We start from the raw sequence: 22,355 nt of genomic DNA, 5'->3' as shown, positions 1-22,355 counted from the left end.
ATATAAATAAACAATAAGCACTATTTATTAATTGCGCCGGAAGCTGACAAGCAGAAGGCGCCATTAATAAATAGAATAATATATAATAAAATGTTCCAAGTATAAACAAATATGAATCAACTATTTATTTGATTATGAAATTACTAATTAAATTGTTAAACAGAAGTTTTAATCTATACTTATAAATAATCATCAAGATGTACCCGAACTAGCCGTATATGTAGGACCGGAAGTATTAATTGATAACATTGATAGTATATAAAAACATGTTCTAATAAATTATTTTAAACTGTTAGGTTGGTATTTAAAAGAAAATATTTGAAAAAAAAATTGATTCTGCTCTGAGTTCATATGGTTTAGTTTATCAGTATTTTTTCTATTTTTTTTCTCATATAAGCCGAATACTTTACGGGTAGGGCTTTGTGCAAGCTCGTCTTATAAACGGATGACAAATATTTTTTTCTATCTAAATATTAAAATATTGAAAAATTTGTAGGGTTACAGAATAAAATCAAACAACAAATGATAAAGAAAAAGTTCTTTTCAAATATAACCTCCGTTTATAATCCTATATCCTTTGCGATCTGGTTATAAGCTATACTATGATCTTTTAATATATCTCCTATGATGGCTGACTTGTTTCTATGTTACTTGCGTCGGCAAAGTGTACACACATTTTAAAAATCCTAGTCATATAGATGCTTTTTGATGATTTTGAAGTACTTAAATATTCATCGAATTTGCTTAAGCCTCAGTTATTTGAATTGATTCTTTAAATTCGATGTTCGCACAGTATAACATAGACATTGGGTGTAATTATCTATATAAATATCTATTTACAAAAGTATTTGTATATATATTTATCTGCTGACAGGTAGTACAAAAACTACTACAAAAAACGTCTCAAAAGTGCTTTGACGACCTACCTGCCTACCTACATAATGTCAATCGGAATGACTTATTTTGTATCAATAAGTAGCTTCGGCTACTGCCAGCTTTAGCCAAAGTGACACATTTTAGGCGTAGCCGAAGGTTTCTAGTAAGTGCCGTATTTGAACGAACTAATATGATTGCGCGAGAGCATAATAGCAGGGCGACGCGCGGGGTCATACTGATTGCGCAGGTCATCCACCATCCCTATTCGCCAATTCTAATTTTATTAAAAAGTTCTTGAGAAAGGTAAGTACAATTTTATATTCTATAGCGAATTTAACTTCTTGTGGTCCAATGTAAAATACAATAATTGCAATTTGTTATTGGTAAAACACTGATGATTATTTATAAGCTCAATTTTTCAAAAATGTGCAATTAATAGTTAAAGCTTAGGAAATTTGCTAGTATAGCTTCAGACTAGGTGAGAAAACCGGAAACTTATAATTGTGATTGTTGTCTTACTTTTAATTAAATAAATATTATAATTGACATTATTTCAAAATATTATTATTTTTGACACGTTACAAGGTGATTTAATAATCTCGTGAATGTTTTTATAAAGTCACTATAAAGTTTAAAAATACACTCTTCGATCACTGATAAAAACTAGATACACAATCAGCTTCAAAAAACGTCCTCACCATTTGAATATTTGGGTGCTTTTTTAATGTAGTACCATTCGGACGCGCCGACAGTAAACATGTCTCAGTGCTCGTTTAAAAATGCAGCAATTATGTATTCATATTTTACTTTTTTTAAGTATTAATATTACCATTATATAATTGTTACTACTGTATTGTAAAAGCTGGTATATCGTCAGGCAATCTTCGCAAAATAAATTTTGAAAACTAAATCGTAATAAACAAACACCACGAGATATAAAACATGACAATTGTAAAGACTTTTGATAAACGTGTTATTCATACTATCGCGTACCGACTTGAATTGTTCGGGTTACATGGGTTGCTTCTATTTCATTTGGTGGAGACGCTGTTGTTAATTTCTTTTCTTTTTTTTATATGAAAAATATGATTATGCATTTCCTTTGTTTAATTAACTTCTTTAATGTGTCTATAAATATAGAAGTAAAATATTATTGATTTAAATTTTAACTGACTAAGCAGAAGAAGGTTCATAAATTGAATCAATTTTTATTTAATATTTTTACGCCGATTATTGCGTGATTAATGAACAGTTTTGAATCATTCAAATTTGTTTTTGAATGATTATAATAGGTTGTGAAATTAGACGTGTATGAACAAAACCGACCAAAGCTAAGTTCTTGTTTTTATTAGACCATCTAAAGGCTTGGCATCGATTCTAAAGCAAGAATTAAAGAGTTATTAATATATATATAAAAAATATATTTTTACTTAGTCAGTTTTGTTTCTTGATATTTTTTGACTACATATGTTTAAATTGTCGATGAGAGATTTTATAATGGTTTTTAGCTTTCCTCTAGATCCTGTTCGGTGTGACGAATGGATATCTGTTATAATAGCATGTCAAAGATCCGAAGAATTCTTTTAACCGAACCAACGAAGCATTTTTTAGAAAGTGATAAAATATAGTAACAATAGTATGTTACTATATTTTAAGTGATAAAATATAGTAACATACTATATTTTGATTTTGATGATTGGTTATGTAAATAAATAATTATGTCTATATTTATCTTGGTTTCATTGATTATTAATGTATATAGGAAAGGTCCTATTAATAATAAATTATGTTTATAACACAAAACACAACTTTGACATAATTACAAAAAAAAAATACATTTCAAATTTGGGTAGGAAAATAAATATATTGAACAGTTCGGCTCCATTCATTCCTTGTGCTTTGGTTGAATTTGTAATGTATGTAGACCAGCTATTGTCGGTCGAAATATGTGTGTATAAATATGTGTATGAGTTGTGAATACAACTTTAACTAATAATCTTAAGATTGAATTTGCATTCATGTGTTTTTGTTTCGACTACAACTACATAAACACATTAAGGGTCAGTTTTAAAATGATTTTTGAACGGAACTGTGTATCTAGTTCTTATTAGTGATAGAAGAATGCACTGTTCAATTTTAGCTAATCTTGAACAGAATTTCTTACTGTTATTAAGCCTTTGGCTTAGGCTTCCACTTTAGCAATAGCCGATTATCGTCTCTTCACGTAAAATGCCCCACTAATATATTTGTTACTGCGTAGAGTTGTTAATATTTAGAGCAATCGATTTAAATATTTTTAATATTCTAAAAGTACTTTTGTCCTTTTGTTAATGTAGAATCCGTGTTGAATTATTAAAAGCCATATAACAAAAGTAGTTTCTTAAGATGTTAATAATATTATGGTCCTGTGAGTTTTTTTTAAATATTATAGGTAGATGAACGAGTCACCTGATGGTAAGTGGTCACCAACGGCCATAGACATTGGCAATGTAAGAAATGTTAACTATCGCTTACATCGCCAATGCGCCACCAACTTTGAGAACTAAGAAGTTATGTCCCTTGTGTCTGTAATTACACTGGCTCACTCACCCTTCAAACCGGAACAAAACAATACCAAGTACTGCTGTTTTGCGGTAGAATATCTGATGGGTGGGTGGTACCAAGAGGTACAAAGAGATGACTAAGGGTTTTTGATAGTACGGTTATATAGTTCGTATTTTTTATAGGTCATTTACTCATTGAAACATTTTTAAACAATATAATAAATATCCTCTACGAACGTTGCTTGAAAGATGTAGCTCTTTAGCAATAAATCTGGTTTATTTTCTTGATGTGTAATAACGAGAATATTGTATTAATATTTAATAAAAACAATTGTTTATGCTTGCTCAATATATTAATAAAGTAAGATATTACAAATATATTTTTTAAATACATATATTTATATAATAAAATGATTGATGTCCTGTATTATCGCAAAGGTCGTTAGAATAAAGATCCAATTCGATGCACTTCATATTCTTTTATTATAAAATGGGCCTTTAACCTGTCAAAAAAAAAAAACAAGTTAAAAAATTAATTAACATTTAAAAGAACAAATAAAACATAAAAATTAACACAAAAGTTATCTACATGCTATGCAATGCTAACCAATAACTTCATTTTCGTAATTTTGATTTTATTTAAAATTCATAAATTTTGTTGCATAACTCACTTCTAGGTGGGCATGTGCACATGCGAGGCCTTGATCGGTAAGTTTCACGGTCACGACTACTCTTTCCGCCTACAAAAAAAAAAAAAATATAAAAACGACAAGTTAATTATTACATCATTTCAATAAATGCTGTTTTACAGTAAAATAAAAATAAAGTTGAGCCAAAGTAACAACAGCGACTATATACATAAATTAACTATTCCCTTACGTTCTGTTATTGTTATTTCAGGTAGGTAAACATAACGGTCCTTGAGTCTTCGGCTTGGGTTTCTATAAATGATAATAGGTTTGCATTCTGGAGGACCTGGGTTTCCAGGAGAAATTCCAGGATTACTTGGAGGACCTCCAGGGTTGCTCGGGCTAGATGGTCCGCTGGGGTTGCTGGGGCCGGATGGTTCGCTTGGGTTGCTGGGGCCAGATGGTCCACTGGGGTTACTAGGTCCGGATGGTCCACTTGGGTTGCTGGGGCCGGATGGTTCGCTTGGGTTGCTAGGTCCAGATGGTCCACTTGGGTTGTTGGGGCCAGATGGTTCACTAGGATTGCTGGGGCCAGATGGTCCACTGGGTTTGCTAGGTTCGGAAGGACCACTTGGGTTGCTGGGGCCAGATGGTCCGCTGGGGTTGCTAGGTCCAGATGGTCCGCTTGGGTTGCTGGGGCCAGATGGTTCGCTTGGGTTGCTTGGGCCAGATGGACCACTCGGGTTGCTAGGTCCAGATGGTCCGCTGGGGTTGCTGGGTCCGGATGGTCCGCTGGGGTTGCTGGGTCCGGATGGTCCACTTGGGTTGCTGGGGCCAGATGGTTCGCTTGGATTGCTGGGGCCAGATGGGCCACTAGGATTGCTTGGGCCTGATGGTCCGCTGGGCATGTTTGGGCAAGATGGACCACTAGGGTTGCTGGGGCCAGATGGTCCGCTGGGGTTGCTGGGGCCGGATGGTTCGCTTGGGTTGCTAGGTCCGGATGGTCCACTTGGGTTGCTGGGTCCAGATGGTCCGCTGGGGTTGCTAGGTTCAGATGGTCCGCTTGGGTTGCTGGGGCCGGATGGTTCGCTTGGGTTGCTAGGTCCAGATGGTCCACTTGAGTTGCTGGGGCCAGATGGTTCACTTGGGTTGCTAGGTCCGGATGGTCCGCTGGGGTTGCTGGGGCCAGATGGACCACTCGGGTTGCTGGGACCAGATGGTCCACTAGGGTTGCTAGGTCCAGATGGTTCGCTTGGGTTGCTAGGTCCAGATGGTCCGCTGGGGTTGTTAGGGCCAGATGGTCCACTGGGGTTGCTAGGTCCGGATGGTCCGCTTGGGTTGCTGGGGCCGGAAGGTTCGCTTGGATTGCTGGGGCCAGATGGTCCGCTTGGGTTGCTGGGGCCAGATGGTTCGCTTGGGTTACTAGGTCCAGATGGTCCGCTGGGGTTGCTAGGTCCGGATAGTCCACTTGGGTTGCTGGGGCCAGATGGTCCACTGGGGTTGCTAGGTCCAGATGGTTCGCTTGGGTTGCTAGGTCCAGATGGTCCGCTGGGGTTGCTGGGGCCGGATGGTTCGCTTGGGTTACTAGGTCCAGATGGTCCGCTTGGGTTGTTGGGGCCAGATGGTTCGCTTGGGTTACTAGGTCCAGATGGTCCGCTGGGGTTGCTAGGTCCGGATGGTCCACTTGGGTTGCTGGGGCCAGATGGTCCACTGGGGTTGCTAGGTCCAGATGGTTCGCTTGGGTTGCTAGGTCCAGATGGTCCGCTGGGGTTGCTAGGGCCAGATGGTCCACTGGGGTTGCTGGGTCCAGAGGGTCCGCTTGGATTGCTGGGGCCAGATGGTCCACTGGGGTTGCTAGGTCCGGATGGTCCGCTTGGGTTGCTGGGGCCGGATGGTTCGCTTGGATTGCTGGGGCCAGATGGTCCGCTTGGGTTGCTGGGGCCAGATGGTTCGCTTGGGTTACTAGGTCCAGATGGTCCACTGGGGTTGCTAGGTCCAGATGGTTCGCTTGGGTTGCTAGGTCCAGATGGTCCGCTGGGGTTGCTAGGGCCAGATGGTCCACTGGGGTTGCTGGGTCCAGAGGGTCCGCTTGGATTGCTGGGGCCAGATGGTCCACTGGGGTTGCTAGGTCCGGATGGTCCGCTTGGGTTGCTGGGGCCGGATGGTTCGCTTGGATTGCTGGGGCCAGATGGTCCGCTTGGGTTGCTGGGGCCAGATGGTTCGCTTGGGTTACTAGGTCCAGATGGTCCGCTGGGGTTGCTAGGTCCGGATGGTCCGCTTGGGTTGCTGGGGCCGGATGGTTCGCTTGGATTGCTGGGGCCAGATGGTTCACTGGGGTTGCTAGGTCCGGATGGTTCGCTTGGGTTGCTAGGTCCAGATGGTCCGCTTGGGTTGCTGGGGCCAGATGGTTCGCTTGGGTTGCTAGGTCCAGATGGTCCGCTGGGGTTGCTAGGTCCGGATGGTCCGCTTGGGTTGCTGGGGCCGGATGGTTCGCTTGGGTTGCTAGGTCCGGATGGTCCGCTGGGGTTGCTAGGTGCGGATGGTCCGCTTGGGTTGCTGGGGCCAGATGGTTCACTGGGGATGCTAGGTCCGGATGGTTCGCTTGGGTTGCTAGGTCCAGATGGTCCGCTTGGGTTGCTGGGGCCAGATGGTTCGCTTGGGTTGCTAGGTCCAGATGGTCCGCTGGGGTTGCTAGGTCCGGATGGTCCGCTTGGGTTGCTGGGGCCGGATGGTTCGCTTGGGTTGCTAGGTCCGGATGGTCCGCTGGGGTTGCTAGGTGCGGATGGTCCGCTTGGGTTGCTGGGGCCAGATGGTTCACTGGGGTTGCTGGGGCCGGATGGTTCGCTTGGGTTACTAGGTCCAGATGGTCCGCTGGGGTTACTAGGTCCGGATGGTCCGCTTGGGTTACTGGGTCCAGATGGTCCACTTGGATTGCTGGGGCCAGATGGTTCACCAGTATTGCTCGGGCCTCGGGTGGACGACTTTGCTAAAAAATTATAAAATTCCAAAAGATTTTTAGAACGATTCATATATGAAAAATATATTATTGGATCGAGTATGTATTTCACCCCATATTATTGTTTATTTGTTATATTTACTTATATTTATTAAAATTGTACTGTGAAAAAGAATGTTGAACACAGATTTTATATAGTTACTTAAAATATATTTTATTAATTTATATAAATTTTACGGTTATACAGATACAAAGTTTTGAAAATATCATAAGATTATTACGGTATTATAATTACTATAAAATGACATGATTATTCCCTTCTAAATACATAGTTAGATCGATTGTTCGGTTTTACAACTCTGAATTTCATTTGATAATTCCAAATTCTACCCCATTTTTGAAAGCGAAGCAAATTAAATAACATATATTTTGTACATTACGATGATAAAAAAACCATTACAAAACTTTAACTAAAGTATATTTTATACAAGCCTGAGATGATGATTAATAATCATTTATAATAAAAAATAAATTAAGTATCATATTAATTTTATCAATGGAATTATGGAGATGGACACGAGAAATACTCAGCTGAACTTGGTTTAATTTGGGCTTTATACTGCATTGCACTTAGGTATAAACTACGTCTAACGTGGCTAATGTGCTGCCAACCATGGGATGGGAAAGATGTTTCAATCCTTTGTGCAAATGTAATTCGTTGTAAATTGTATTGTAGTTTAAATGGTAAGCCAATGTAATAACATCACAGCAATGGAAAGTGGTGATATTTGGCGCTAGAATAATTGATAAGTGGATGGCACCCACCTAGACCCAGACGCAGGTGCAGGTGTACGCTTAATTTTTTTTATCGTTATAAAAATAAAGCGAATAGGTTTTTTACATTCTAATATTTTACGTAATAACTTACCGAAGGCATGCGCGGTGGCTATACTTGTTCCAGCTCCTTCATTTTCCGCTGTTAACATTTAAAGAATAGAAAATTAAAATATATAATGGACTACTGAATACTTAAAACTAAAACTTAATAAACACTTACCATTCGCTCCAGCTTGTGCTAGGCTCGTTCCTGTACCATTGTTTATAGCTGTAAAAACAATATGTTTTCAGTAAATAACAAAAACTGGATTGAACACTAAATGTTGATCAGTGACACTTCAGGTTTATAAAAATAATATCACGCGTAATCAAACTACTAGATGTATAATTAGATTATATAATATAAATAGAGGCTCATCATTGGCCGAAACTTGTACTTGGCTAGTTTATGTACCATTGTTTTTCGCTAAAAATCGCAATGTGCATTGAACATCAAAATGCTCAACAATACCTTAATTTTTTAAATATAACGTGTAATTAAACTACTGGATTTTTATTCACATGAACAAATACACACTCACCAATGGCTGAAGCAGTTGCTTGGCTCGTTCCTGTACCATCTAGGTTGCTAGGGCCAGATGGTTCACTGGGGTTGCTGGGGCCGGATGGTTCACTTGGGTTGCTAGGTCCAGATGGTTCGCTTGGGTTGCTGGGGCCAGATGGTTCACTGGAGTTGCTAGGTCCAGATGGTTCGCTGGGGTTGCTAGGGCCAGATGGTTCGCTTGGGGTGCTGGGGCCAGATGGTCCACTGGGGTTGCTAGATCCAGATGGTTCGCTTGGGTTGCTAGGGCCAGATGGTTCACTGGGGTTGCTGGGGCCGGATGGTTCACTTGGGTTACTAGGTCCAGATGGTCCGCTGGGGTTGCTAGGTCCGGATGGTTCGCTTGGGTTGCTGGGGCCAGATGGTCCACTGGGGTTGCTAGGTCCAGATGGTTCGCTGGGGTTGCTAGGTCCAGATGGTCCGCTTGGGTTGCTGGGGCCAGATGGTCCACTGGGGTTGCTAGATCCAGATGGTTCGCTTGGGTTGCTAGGGCCAGATGGTTCACTTGGGTTGCTGGGGCCGGATGGTTCGCTTGGGTTACTAGGTCCAGATGGTCCGCTGGGGTTGCTAGGTCCGGATGGTCCGCTTGGGTTGCTGGGGCCAGATGGTTCGCTTGGATTGCTGGGGCCAGATGGTTCACTGGGGTTGCTAGGTCCGGATGGTTCGCTTGGGTTGCTAGGTCCAGATGGTCCGCTGGGGTTGCTAGGTCCGGATGGTCCGCTTGGGTTGCTGGGGCCGGATGGTTCGCTTGGATTGCTGGGGCCAGATGGTTCACTGGGGTTGCTAGGTCCGGATGGTTCGCTTGGGTTGCTAGGTCCAGATGGTCCACTTGGGTTGCTAGGTCCAGATGGTCCGCTTGGGTTGCTGGGGCCAGATGGTTCACTTGGGTTGCTGGGGCCAGATGGTTCGCTTGGGTTGCTAGGTCCAGATGGTCCGCTTTGGTTGCTGGGGCCAGATGGTCCACTGGGGTTGCTAGGTCCAGATGGTTCGCTTGGGTTGCTGGGGCCAGATGGTTCATTGGGGTTGCTAGGTCCAGATGGTTCGCTGGGGTTGCTAGGTCCAGATGGTCCGCTTGGGTTGCTGGGTCCAGATGGTTCGCTTGTGTTGCTGGGGCCAGATGGTTCACTGGGGTTGCTAGGTCCAGATGGTTCGCTGGGGTTGCTAGGTCCAGATGGTTCGCTGGGGTTGCTAGGTCCAGATGGTCCGCTTGGGTTGCTGGGGCCGGATGGTTCGCTTGGGTTGCTGGGGCCAGATGGTTCGCTTGGGTTGCTAGGGCCAGATGGTTCACTGGGGTTGCTTGGGCCGGATGGTTCGCTTGGGTTGCTAGGTCCAGATGGTCCACTTGGGTTGCTGGGTCCAGATGGTTCACCAGTATTGCTCGGGCCTCGGGTGGACGACTTTGCTAAAAAATCATAAAATTCCAAAGAATTTTTAGAACGATTCATATATGAAAAAAATATTATTGGATCGAGTATGTATTTCACCCCATATTATTGTTTATTTGTTATATTTATTAAAATTGTACTGTGAAAAAGAATGTTGAGCACAGATTTTATATAGTTACTTAAAATATATTTTATTAATTTAAATAAATTTTACGGTTATACAGATATAAAGTTTTGAAAATATCATAAGATTATTACGGTATTATAATTACAATAAAATGACATGATTATTCCTCCTAAATAGTTAGATCGATTGTTCGGTTTCACAACTCTGAATTTCATTCGATAATTCCAAATTCTACCCTATTTTTGAAAGCGAAGCAAATTAAATATCATATATTTTATATATTACGATGATAAAAAAACCATTACAAAACTTTAACTAAAGTATATTTTATACAAGCCTGAGATGATGATTATTAATCATTTATAATAAAAAATAAATTAATTATCATATTAATTTTATCAATGCAATTATGGAGATGGACACGAGAAATACTCAGCTGAACTTGGTTTAATTTGGGCTTTATACTGCATTGCACTTAGGTATAAACTACGTCTAACGTGGCTAATGTGCTGCCAACCATGAGATGGGAAAGATGTTTCAATCCTTTGTGCAAATGTAATTCGTTGTAAATTGTATTGTGGTTTAAATGGTAAGCCAATGTAATAACATCACAGCAATGGAAAGTGGTGATATTTGTCGCTAGAATAATTGATAAGTGGATGGCACCCACCCAGATGCAGGTGCAGGTGTACGCTTAAATCTTTTTATCGTTATAAAAATAAAGCGAATAGGTTTTTTACATGCTAATATTTTACGTAATAACTTACCGAAGGCATGCGCGGTGGCTATACTTGTTCCAGCTCCTTCATTTTCCGCTGTTAACATTTAAAGAATAGAAAATTAAAATATATAATGGACTACTGAATACTTAAAACTAAAACTTAATAAACACTTACCATTCGCTCCAGCTTGTGCTAGGCTCGTTCCTGTACCATTGTTTATAGCTGTAAAAACAATATATTTTCAGTAAATAACAAAAACTGGATGGAACACTAAATGTTGATCAGTGACACTTCAGATTTATAAAAATAATATCACGTGTAATCAAACTACTAGATGTATAATTAGATTATATAATATAAATAGAGGCTCATCATTGGCCGAAACTTGTACTTGGCTAGTTTATGTACCACTGTTTTTCGCTAAAAATCGAAATGTGCATCGAACATCAAAATGCTCACCAATACCTCAATTTTTTAAATATAACATGTAATTAAACTACTGGATTTTTATTCACATGAACAAATACACACTCACCAATGGCTGAAGCAGTTGCTTGGCTCGTTCCTGTACCATCTAGGTTGCTAGGTCCAGATGGTCCACTGGGGTTGCTGGGTCCAGACGGTCCGCTTGGGTTGCTGGGGCCAGATGGACCGCTGGGGTTGCTAGGTCCGGATGGTTCGCTTGGGTTGCTAGGTCCAGATGGTCCGCTGGGGTTGCTAGGTCCGGATGGTCCACTTGGGTTGCTGGGGCCGGATGGTCCGCTTGAATTGCTGGGGCCAGATGGTTCACTGGGGTTGCTAGGTCCGGATGGTTCGCTTGGGTTGCTAGGTCCAGATGGTCCGCTTGGGTTGCTGGGCCCAGATGGTCCGCTTGGGTTACTGGGGCCGGATGGTCCACTGGGGTTGTTAGGTCCGGATGGTTCGCTTGGGTTGCTAGGTCCAGATGGTCCGCTGGGGTTGCTAGGTCCAGATGGTTCGTTTGGGTTGCTGGGGCCAGATGGTCCACTGGGGTTGCTAGATCCAGATGGTTCGCTTGGGTTGCTAGGGCCAGATGGTTCACTGGGGTTGCTGGGGCCGGTTGGTTCGCTTGTGTTACTAGGTCCAGATGGTCCACTGGGGTTGCTAGGTCCAGATGGTTCGCTTGAGTTGCTGGGGCCAGATGGTTCACTGGGGTTGCTAGGTCCAGATGGTTCGCTGGGGTTGCTAGGTCCGGATGGTCCGCTTGGGTTGCTGGGTCCAGATGGTTCGCTTGGGTTGCTGGGGCCGGATGGTTCGCTTGGGTTGCTGGGGCTAGATGGTCCACTGGGGTTGCTAGGTCCAGATGGTTCGCTTGGGTTGCTAGGGCCAGATGGTTCACTGGGGTTGCTTGGGCCGGATGGTTCGCTTGGGTTGCTAGGTCCAGATGGTCCACTTGGGTTGCTGGGTCCAGATGGTTCACCAGTATTGCTCGGGCCTCGGGTGGACGACTTTGCTAAAAAATTATAAAATTCCAAAGAATTTTTAGAACGATTCATATATGAAAAAAATATTATTGGATCGAGTATGTATTTCACCCCGTATTATTGTTTATTTGTTATATTTACTTATATTTATTAAAATTGTACTGTGAAAAAGAATGTTGAGCACAGATTTTATATAGTTACTTTAAATATATTTTATTAATTTAAATAAATTTTACGGTTATACAGATACAAAGTTTTGAAAATATCATAAGATTATTACGGTATTATAATTACAATAAAATGACATGATTATTCCCTTCTAAATACATAGTTAGATCGATTGTTCGGTTTTACAACTCTGAATTTCATTTGATAATTCCAAATTCTACCCCATTTTTGAAAGCGAAGCAAATTAAATAACATATATTTTATACAAGCCTGAGATGATGATTAATAATCATTTATAATAAAAAATAAATTAAGTATCATATTAATTTTATCAATAGAATTATGGAGATGGACACGAGAAATACTCAGCTGAACTTGGTTTAATTTGGGCTTTATACTGCATTGCACTTAGGTATAAACTACGTCTAACGTGGCTAATGTGCTGCCAACCATGAGATGGGAAAGACGTTTCAATCCTTTGTGCAAATGTAATTTGTTGTAAATTGTATTGTAGTTTAAATGGTAAGCCAATGTAATAACATCACAGCAATGGAAAGTGGTGATATTTGTCGCTAGAATAATTGATAAGTGGATGGCACCCACCCAGATGCAGGTGCAGGTGTACGCTTAAATCTTTTTATCGTTATAAAAATAAAGCGAATAGGTTTTTTACATGCTAATATTTTACGTAATAACTTACCGAAGGCATGCGCGGCGGCTATACTTGTTCCAGCTCCTTCATTTTCCGCTGTTAACATTTAAAGAATATAAAATTAAAATATATAATGGACTACTGAATACTTATAACTAAAACTTAATAAACACTTACCATTCGCTCCAGCTTGTGCTAGGCTCGTTCCTGTACCATTGTTTATAGCTGTAAAAACAATATGTTTTCAGTAAATAACAAAAACTGGATGGAACACTAAATGTTGATCAGTGACACTTCAGATTTATAAAAATAATATCACGCGTAATCAAACTACTAGATGTATAATTAGATTATATAATATAAATAGAGGCTCATCATTGGCCGAAACTTGTACTTGGCTAGTTTATGTACTATTGTTTTTCGCTAAAAATCGCAATGTGCATCGAACATCAAAATGCTCACCAATACCTTAATTTTTTAAATATAACGTGTAATTAAACTACTGGATTTTTATTCACATGAACAAATACACACTCACCAATGGCTGAAGCAATTGCTTGGCTCGTTCCTGTACCATCTAGGTTGCTAGGTCCAGATGGTCCACTGGGGTTGCTAGGTCCAGATGGTTCACTTGGGTTGCTGGGCCCAGATGGTTCACTGGGGTTACTTGGTCCGGATGGTCCACTGGGGTTGCTAGGGCCTGATGATCCGCTGGGGTTACTAGGTCCAGATGGTTCGCTGGGGTTGCTAGGTCCAGATGGTTCGCTTGGGTTGCTGGGGCCAGATGGTCCACTGGGGTTGCTAGGTCCAGATGGTTCGCTTGGGTTGCTGGGGCCAGATGGTTCACTGGGGTTGCTGGGGCCGGATGGTTCGCTTGGGTTACTAGGTCCAGATGGTCCACTTGCTGGGTTGCTGGGTCCAGCCGGTCCGCTTGGATTGCTTGGGCCAGATGGTCCGCTGGGGTTGCTAGGTCCGGATGGTCCACTTGGGTTGCTGGGTCCAGATGGTTCACCAGTATTGCTCGGGCCTCGGGTGGACGATTTTGCTAAAAAATTATAAAATTCCAAAGAATTTTTAGAACGATTCATATATGAAAAAATTATTATTGGATCGAGTATGCATTTCACCTCATATTATTGTTTATTTGTTATATTTACTTATATTTATTAAAATCGTACGGTGAAAAAGAATGTTGAGCACAGATTTTATACAGTTACTTAAAATATATTTTATTAATTTATATAAATTTTACGGTTATACAGATACAAAGTTTTTAAAATAACATAAGATTATTACGGTATTATAATTACAATAAAATGACATGATTATTCCTCCTAAATAGTTAGATCGATTGTTCGGTTTTACAACTCTGAACTTCATTTGATAATTCCAAATTCTACCCCATTTCTGAAAGCGAAGCAAATATTTATACATTCTGTGTTAAAACATTCATTAATAAATTATCTTGCCAGTAGCGATTGCTTGTGCAGAACTTGAGCCATTGCCCTTGGTTTGAGTTATAATATAATGCAATAGTTAGAGATGATGATTGATAATAATGAATAATAAAAATTTAATCAAATATCGAGACGAGAGAAATTTGCATAATGCAAATGTATGCACATGCGTATCCACCAGCCCACATTGGAGCAGCGTGGTGGAATAAGCTCCAAATGTTCTCCTCAAAGAGAGAGGAGCTCATTGTGATATTGACAGGCTGTTTGCTTCTTTACATTAACTTTTAATGAAAATGTATGCATAAATTATTAAGGGCATCTCTTACCAGTGGCTGCAGCTTGTGCTTGACTTTTTCCGGCACCTTTGTTTTCCGCTGAAAATTAAATAACATATATTTTATACATTACGATGATAAAAAAACCATTACAAAACTTTAACTAAAGTATATTTTATACAAGCCTGAGATGATGACTAATAATCATTTATAATAAAAAATAAATTAAGTATCATATTAATTTTATCAATGGAATTATGGAGATGGACACGAGAAATACTCAGTTGAACTTGGTTTAATTTGGGCTTTATACTGCATTGCACTTAGGTATAAACTACGTCTAACGTGGCTAATGTGCTGCCAACCATGGGATGGGAAAGATGTTTCAATCCTTTGTGCAAATGTAATTCGTTGTAAATTGTATTGTAGTTTAAATGGTAAGCCAATGTAATAACACCACAGCAATAGAAATTGGTGATATTTGGCGCTAGAATAATTGATAAGTGGATGGCATCCACCCAGACGCAGGTGCAGGTGTATGCTTAAATCTTTTTATCATTATAAAAATAAAGCGAATAGATTTTTTACATGCTAATATTTTACGTAATAACTTACCGAAGGCATGCGCGGCGGCTATACTTGTTCCAGCTCCTTCATTTTCCGCTGTTAACATTTAAAGAATATAAAATTAAAATATATAATGGACTACTGAATACTTAAAACTAAAACTTAATAAACACTTACCATTCGCTCCAGCTTGTGCTAGGCTCGTTCCTGTACCATTGTTTATAGCTGTAAAAACAATATGTTTTCAGTAAATAACAAAAACTGGATGGAACACTAAATGTTGATTAGTGACACTTCAGATTTATAAAAATAATATCACGCGTAATCAAACTACTAGATGTATAATTAGATATAAATAGAGAATATATATAATAGACATATAAATAGAGGCTCATCATTGGCCGAAACTTGTACTTGGCTAGTTTATGTACGATTGTTTTTCGCTAAAAATTGCAATGTGCATCGAACATACTGGTGGTAGGGCTTTGTGCAAGCTCGTCTGGGTAGGTACCACCCACTCATCAGATATTCTACCGCAAAACAGCAATACTTGATATTGTTGTGTTCCGGTTTGAAGGGTGAGTGAGCCAGTGTAATTACAGGCACAAGGGACATAAAATCTTAGTTCCCAAGGTTGGTGGCGCATTGGCTATAAGCGATGGTTGACATTTCTTACAATGCCAATGTCTAAGGGCGTTTGGTGCCCACTTACCATCAGGTGGCCCACATGCTCGTCCACCTTCCTATTCTATAAAAAAAAAACATCAAAATGCTCACCAATACCTTAATTTTTTAAATATAACGTGTAATTAAACTACTGGATTTTTATTCACATGAACAAATACACACTCACCAATGGCTGAAGCAGTTGCTTGGCTCGTTCCTGTACCCTCATTTTCCGCTAAAAAGAATAAAAATGAATAATAACAATGTGCATTAAAAAATGTTGACTACCAAAAAATAAAAGTTTTAAAATCCACTTGTTATGGTTCTACTGAACTCTGCACATGAATAAATACACACCTTTAGCGGCTGCTGCTGCTTGGCTCGTTCCTGTACCATCGTTTTCCGCTAAAATTCATAAGGTTAATATTTGAATTAAAAAAAAAACGAAGTTACGAAACATCATAATACTTGTCTATATTAAAAATGCTTTGAATGACTTTCTAAGTGAAAACACAGTTTTTAGACATATTTTAGGTTCTATTTTAGGTTTAGGTAATATAAATTTGACAGAAACTATGAATTGACAAGCACGTCAGCTGTTAATCTTTTGTATGTATTATAAGTAATACCTTAATATTATTATTATTACAAAAAACGGCTGGCCCGATATTGATGGACTTTTGTATGTGTGTTGTGTGAGTGTGGCCTACATTGGACCCGGTAGATGGCCTTGTGATCGGATTTAGAAAAAAATAAAATGTTTAAAATTCTTATTTCACCCGTACATAATTGGGTCAGTCGGTCAGTCAGGACTAAAACAAATGTAATGAAATAATAATTTACCATTAGCAGCGGCTTCTGCATCACTACTTCCAGTTCCTTCATTTTCCGCTGTTACATTTAGAAACATTAATAAGATTCGTCATTGAACAACTATTCTACACTCATATTGATGAACACTTACCTTCCGTAGAAGCTTCAGCTTGGCTTGTTCCTGAACCGCTCGTTTCCGCTAAAATTCATCAGTTTTATAAATTAAAATCAGAAGAAATACATAATGTTTTTTTGTCAGTCGAAAATACAATATGCATATTTTATTTGTGGTAAAAAATTTACTATTTGTATAGAAATCTTTTTCAATTAAATTAAAATTAACCTTATTTCAGTTAAGTACATTCGAATCCACATTTACTGCACTTATTTACAGAGAAGAACCGACAAGAAACTTATTCGTGTTAATGCATTATTCATATTGTGTCTTAAAGATTGCCTTTTAATCCCAAGACTAACATATAATAATTCACACCCAATCCTCTTTCATATAAGACGAATTCATTAGATTTAATGCTTAAAGAAATTTTAAAACATCTGAACAGACATTTAATTAAATTGAAGCAACGATTTCATAATAAATATTTCCTATGAACCATCAATGTTTTTCGCAATTTTAATTCGTGCTAATTTTTTGTTTATAAAATAAAAATTGATTATTTATAATGAAATATTTTTCAATTAAATTAAAATGAACTTTATTTAAATTCAGTTTATTTGGCGTGTTACCCTGGTTCTGACGTCTGTTTTGACATTAAAAAATTGAATCAATTTAATATTTTAGATGTTACTAAAAATTATTTGATTCGATTGGTCGTCAATTCCTGGATAACTCACCGTCAGCTGATGCTAATGCTTGGCTACTACCCGAACCATTATTTATAGCTGAAAAGTCAAACAGAAATAACAATTAATAAATCATAGTTTCCGTAATAAAACAAATTAATAATTACAAATCCAAGACCATTTCAAGTACCACTTGTTAGGGCTTTGCCTGTGTAGCAAGTATTGTTGTGTTCCGGTTTGGAGAGTGGGGAAGCCAGTCTAACCGATACCAGAGACATAACATCTTGGGTTCCCAAGGTCTGTGGCACATTGGCTATATAACATATGGTTAATAATTCTTACATCGCCAATGTCTACGGGCGGTGATTACTTACTATAAAGTGGGCATATACCCGTCCTATTTAAAATTTCCGATATAATAATAATATACTACATATTTTATATTTGTCTATTAGGCGGTAAACTGTCAGTTTCTGTAATTTCAAAAATCACTAAAACTCATATAAGAATTTTCTTGCAATATTATAACAAAGTTTGCTCCATGGATAATAGATAATTTAATGTCAAATTTATTTGTTTCGCTAGAATAAACTGATATATAAATATCATATATTCTATTTATTTTATCAGTATCCGACCAATAGGACTATTTGAGTGACTAATATATTTTACCAATTCAACCCAAATTTTTAACCAGAATAAAAATAATGATATTTTTATATGGAAATAAATTGACAGTAAATATATATATTATATGCGCAACCAAGTATGTTACAAAATATGTTTGTCAAGTAAAATTGAAACGTGTGAACCTGTTTCTAACGTTGGCTTAATATTAAAAAGCTTAATCAACTTATTATTTTACCATGAGCATTGGCTTCTGCATCACTACTCCCGGTTCCTTGATTTTCCGCTGTAACACAATTAGAAACATTAATAAGATTCTTCATTGAGCTAGTCTACCCACATATGGATGAACACTTACCAGCCGCAGAAGCGTCAGCTTGACTTGTTCCTGAACCGCTCGTTTCCGCTAAAATTCATAAGTTTTATAAATTAAAAGAAAATTAGTTTTTTCAGTCGCAATCGCGTATTGTAATACGTATATTTAATTTGTGGTAAAAACTGATTATTTATAATGAAATATTTTTCAATTAAATTAAAATTAAATTAAAATGAACTTTATTTAAATTCAGTTTATTTGGCGTGTTACCCTGGTTCTGACGTCTGTTTTGACATTAAAAAATTGAATCAATTTAATATTTTAGATGTTACTAAAAATTATTTGATTCGATTGGTCGTCAATTCCTGGATAACTCACCGTCAGCTGATGCTAATGCTTGGCTACTACCCGAACCATTATTTATAGCTGAAAAGTCAAACAGAAATAACAATTAATAAATCATAGTTTCAGTAATAAAACAAATTAATAATTACAAATCCAAGACCATTTCAAGTACCACTTGTTAGGGCTTTGCCTGTGTAGCAAGTATTGTTGTGTTCCGGTTTGGAGAGTGGGGAAGCCAGTCTAACCGATACCAGAGACATAACATCTTGGGTTCCCAAGGTCTGTGGCACATTGGCTATATAACATATGGGTAATAATTCTTACATCGCCAATGTCTACGGGCGGTGATTACTTACTATAAAGTGGGCATATACCCGTCCTATTTAAAATTTCCGATATAATAATAATATACTACATATTTTATATTTGTCTATTAGTCGGTAAACTGTCAGTTTCTGTAATTTCAAAAATCACTAAAACTCATATAAGAATTTTCTTGCAATATTATAACAAAGTTTGCTCCATGGATAATAGATAATTTAATGTCAAATTTATTTGTTTCGCTAGAATAAACTGATATATAAATATCATATATTCTATTTATTTTATCAGTATCCGACCAATAGGACTATTTGAGTGACTAATATATTTTACCAATTCAACCCAAATTTTTAACCAGAATAAAAATAATGATATTTTTATATGGAAATAAATTGACAGTAAATATATATATCATATGCGCAACCAAAACTAGTCTAGAAAGCTAAAATTTGGAACATAGGTTTATTTTTTAATGTAAGCAGTCGCTAAGAAAGGTAAATAGGATGGGGTGACTGTGTGAATTTCACCCGTAAGAAGTCAGATAGAATCATTTTAATACAAAATATCATTACCGTGAGCAAGAGCAGACGCATCACTTGATCCATCACCGCTGTTTCGAGCTGTTGATATTTAAAAGTAATGTTCACCACGCTTTTGTTTAAAAATAATAATATAAAGATAATCAAATTAAAATTCAATAAAACAACAACAGTTTTGTTTTCAAATCCTCGAGCATCATGCAAATTCCATTGCAATAACGATACATAAAAAATAATGCTTATTTATAAAAAAAAAATTATCTTATTCCGTGCGTTCACGCATCGTTCATCGATATTTTATTTAGATCATCGTGATTAAAGGAATTGGATTTGCTAATAACAATATTTTAATAAGCAATGATGTTTTTTTAAACTTATAGAGATAATAAGATATTGAAAAAAAACATACCACTAGCAAACGCTTGTGCCTCACTCGATAATATGTCATCATCTGTATTCCAATGAATAATTTGATTAAAAAAATATAAACTTTATTTTCGATATATTTGAAAAAGAAAACAATTAAAGAATAGCCAACATATTTATATTTTGAAAAACATTTACAATTACCTAGGAATTTATTTCAAATTGAAAATAATATGCGTTTGTACTTACATGGGTCGGTGCTTCGGGCTAGAAGCCCAAGAGGCGCAACTAATAAAAGAAATAATATTAGGTGCTTTGTACCCATTTTCGTTTGGGTCCAAATGACTGATGTTTGCTGATTTGCGAGTGGCTTATAAAGGGGAAAAACCATAAAACTAACATTAAAGTGTCGTGATAATAACATTAGTATTTTTTATTAATAATCAAAATTCATTATTCACGTGTAAAATTTAGACTAAGGAATCGTGATGCTTAATGTTACAAAATTATCGACAACTTTCATTATTTCGAATATCTTTCTCCAAGAAACAGGTGACAAACGTTTTTTTTTTTCATATATGTTAATTTGTATTTGTTTTAAGAAGTTGCAAGTTTTTAATTTATTAACAATTTTATTACGGCATATGTTTTTTTTATAATTTAAAAATTATTGAATTATTCTTCACTTCAAAATTTTAATTAAATCGAATCAAATTAAATTTCAGTAAACTTTACAAGAAAACGTATTTGAATCGTCTATATTTTAAATCTACCATTTTTTCGAAAAGCCCTTAGTGACAAGAAATGGTAGGAACTACGGAATTGTTTTTTAAATAAATCAGATTTACAATGCGGTTAGTATTCACTATTATTGAGCTGGATTAGCTTTGGTACTCGACCTTAAATCCAAGCAACTTTATCTAAAAAGTGTTTTTTGTGTCTTAATATAATGTTTAAATTTGTAAAATTAATTATATTTTTTGTTTTTTTTTTTTTTTTTTAATATGTGTACCGTACCTATATCGTCGCCTAAAAACAACAGTTACAAGTTTATTTTAAATTCTAGTAGGTATTAAATGTGTCTGTTAATAAATCTTTTATATATGTTAGGGCGTCAAATAGTGTAGCTGATAAAACCCAACCCGATTTTGTCCTGGAGTAATACAAAAGTGTGAACATCCAACGTAATACTTTATTCAACTTATTTATTCTATATTTCAGGTCGACAAAATTATAAATGTGTAAGAAATTATAATAAGTTGTTAATAAATTAATGTCTTTGTTAATTTGTATAAAACCGATGATGCATTTATGTATATGGCGGTGATGATGATGCCTGTATAACTAATTTCAACAACAGCAGCCATATTCAACAGAGATTATAACTTCGTGCTTACAACCACAGGTACGCTCTCTATTCCCTCACTCACATATTTTGATTTAATTATAATCCGATACAAAGTGAAACGCAGGGTTTTCAGTTTTACGTGCCTCCCGAGTCCCGTTTTCATTAGAGTTTTAACCTGATACCTCATAATATATATATATATATAATCTGTTAGTCATTAGATCGATGAGATTATTACTTTGTTTATGTATCACAGTGGTGAACAAATAATTAAAATCCGGCCAAGAGAATTAAAGTGCTCAATGGTGACATAGAAATTGCGTGTTATAAATGTTATAGTACAGAGGAAGTACATCTTTAATATATATATTTTCTATTTGAAAATAAGAATTTGAAATAAAATTTGAAAATTACCTGACCTGGTTACCCCCTTCACATGTGCGTCAAGCCATGGACCGAAGCTAGTAATTTATAAAATAACTTTTCCTTTATAAGAAACGATACTATGTGAAATATACTCTCAATAAGTTTTCAAGGCTCGTAATATAAATGTAGACATCTTGTCTTTATGGCATTGGTGCGAAATGGCTTCAATAAAGCCATTGTTAGACTCAGCTCCTTCGGCTTTAGTGCCATACGCATATAATATTTTTTTATATTTCCATGATATTATTTGATTTTGCTTTTGCAATGCACTCATTTATGGATTTTATGTATTTTTTTATTTGATAAAGTTGTCTGATTTTTATGAATATTAAATAAAATACCCGTAGTTTGAAAAGTGATATTATATGACTTCATGAAGGCATAGATAGCTATAGGCTATTCCCATCGAAGAATTTCATGCGATTTGCTAAGAGCTCTCAATGTTATACACAACTAACAGTTACATATTAATTATTATTTATAATATATATAGATTATTTATATCCCCTTTAATTAATATTCCGAGAAAATTCCGTAAAAAATACAT

At 37.3% G+C, this 22,355-nt stretch overlaps 1 protein-coding gene across 1 annotated transcript; it reads right to left on the bottom strand.

Annotated features, from left to right (window-relative positions):
• Nucleotides 1-4,269: 4,269 nt before the first annotated feature.
• Nucleotides 4,270-20,359, bottom strand: LOC126771398 (collagen alpha-1(I) chain-like). Its single transcript, XM_050491263.1, has 21 exons — nucleotides 20,356-20,359; nucleotides 18,842-18,889; nucleotides 18,506-18,553; nucleotides 18,386-18,433; nucleotides 17,572-17,619; nucleotides 16,868-16,915; nucleotides 16,747-16,794; nucleotides 16,091-16,138; nucleotides 15,415-15,462; nucleotides 15,286-15,333; nucleotides 14,722-14,769; nucleotides 13,477-13,983; nucleotides 13,116-13,163; nucleotides 12,987-13,034; nucleotides 11,212-12,147; nucleotides 10,851-10,898; nucleotides 10,722-10,769; nucleotides 8,423-9,844; nucleotides 8,062-8,109; nucleotides 7,933-7,980; nucleotides 4,270-7,034 (listed from the first exon to the last, which is right to left on the bottom strand). Exons 1-21 carry the CDS (start codon nucleotides 20,357-20,359, stop codon nucleotides 4,270-4,272), a joined length of 6,402 nt encoding a protein of 2,133 aa, XP_050347220.1.
• Between the last annotated feature and the right edge of the window lie 1,996 nt (nucleotides 20,360-22,355).

Source organism: Nymphalis io, chromosome 10 (assembly GCF_905147045.1).
Source record: "Nymphalis io chromosome 10, ilAglIoxx1.1, whole genome shotgun sequence".
Taxonomy (NCBI): domain Eukaryota; kingdom Metazoa; phylum Arthropoda; class Insecta; order Lepidoptera; family Nymphalidae; genus Nymphalis; species Nymphalis io.
This window is presented reverse-complemented; position numbering and strand designations above follow the sequence as displayed.

Excerpts from the sequence above, each read along its gene's own strand:
- LOC126771398 (XM_050491263.1), bottom strand. Across the intron at positions 18,434-18,505 it reads AGCTGACGCTTCTGCGGCTG|CGGAAAATCAAGGAACCGGG; the intron begins GTAAGTGTTCAT and ends ATTGTGTTACAG. Across the intron at positions 7,035-7,932 it reads AGCCACCGCGCATGCCTTCG|CAAAGTCGTCCACCCGAGGC; the intron begins GTAAGTTATTAC and ends ATAATTTTTTAG.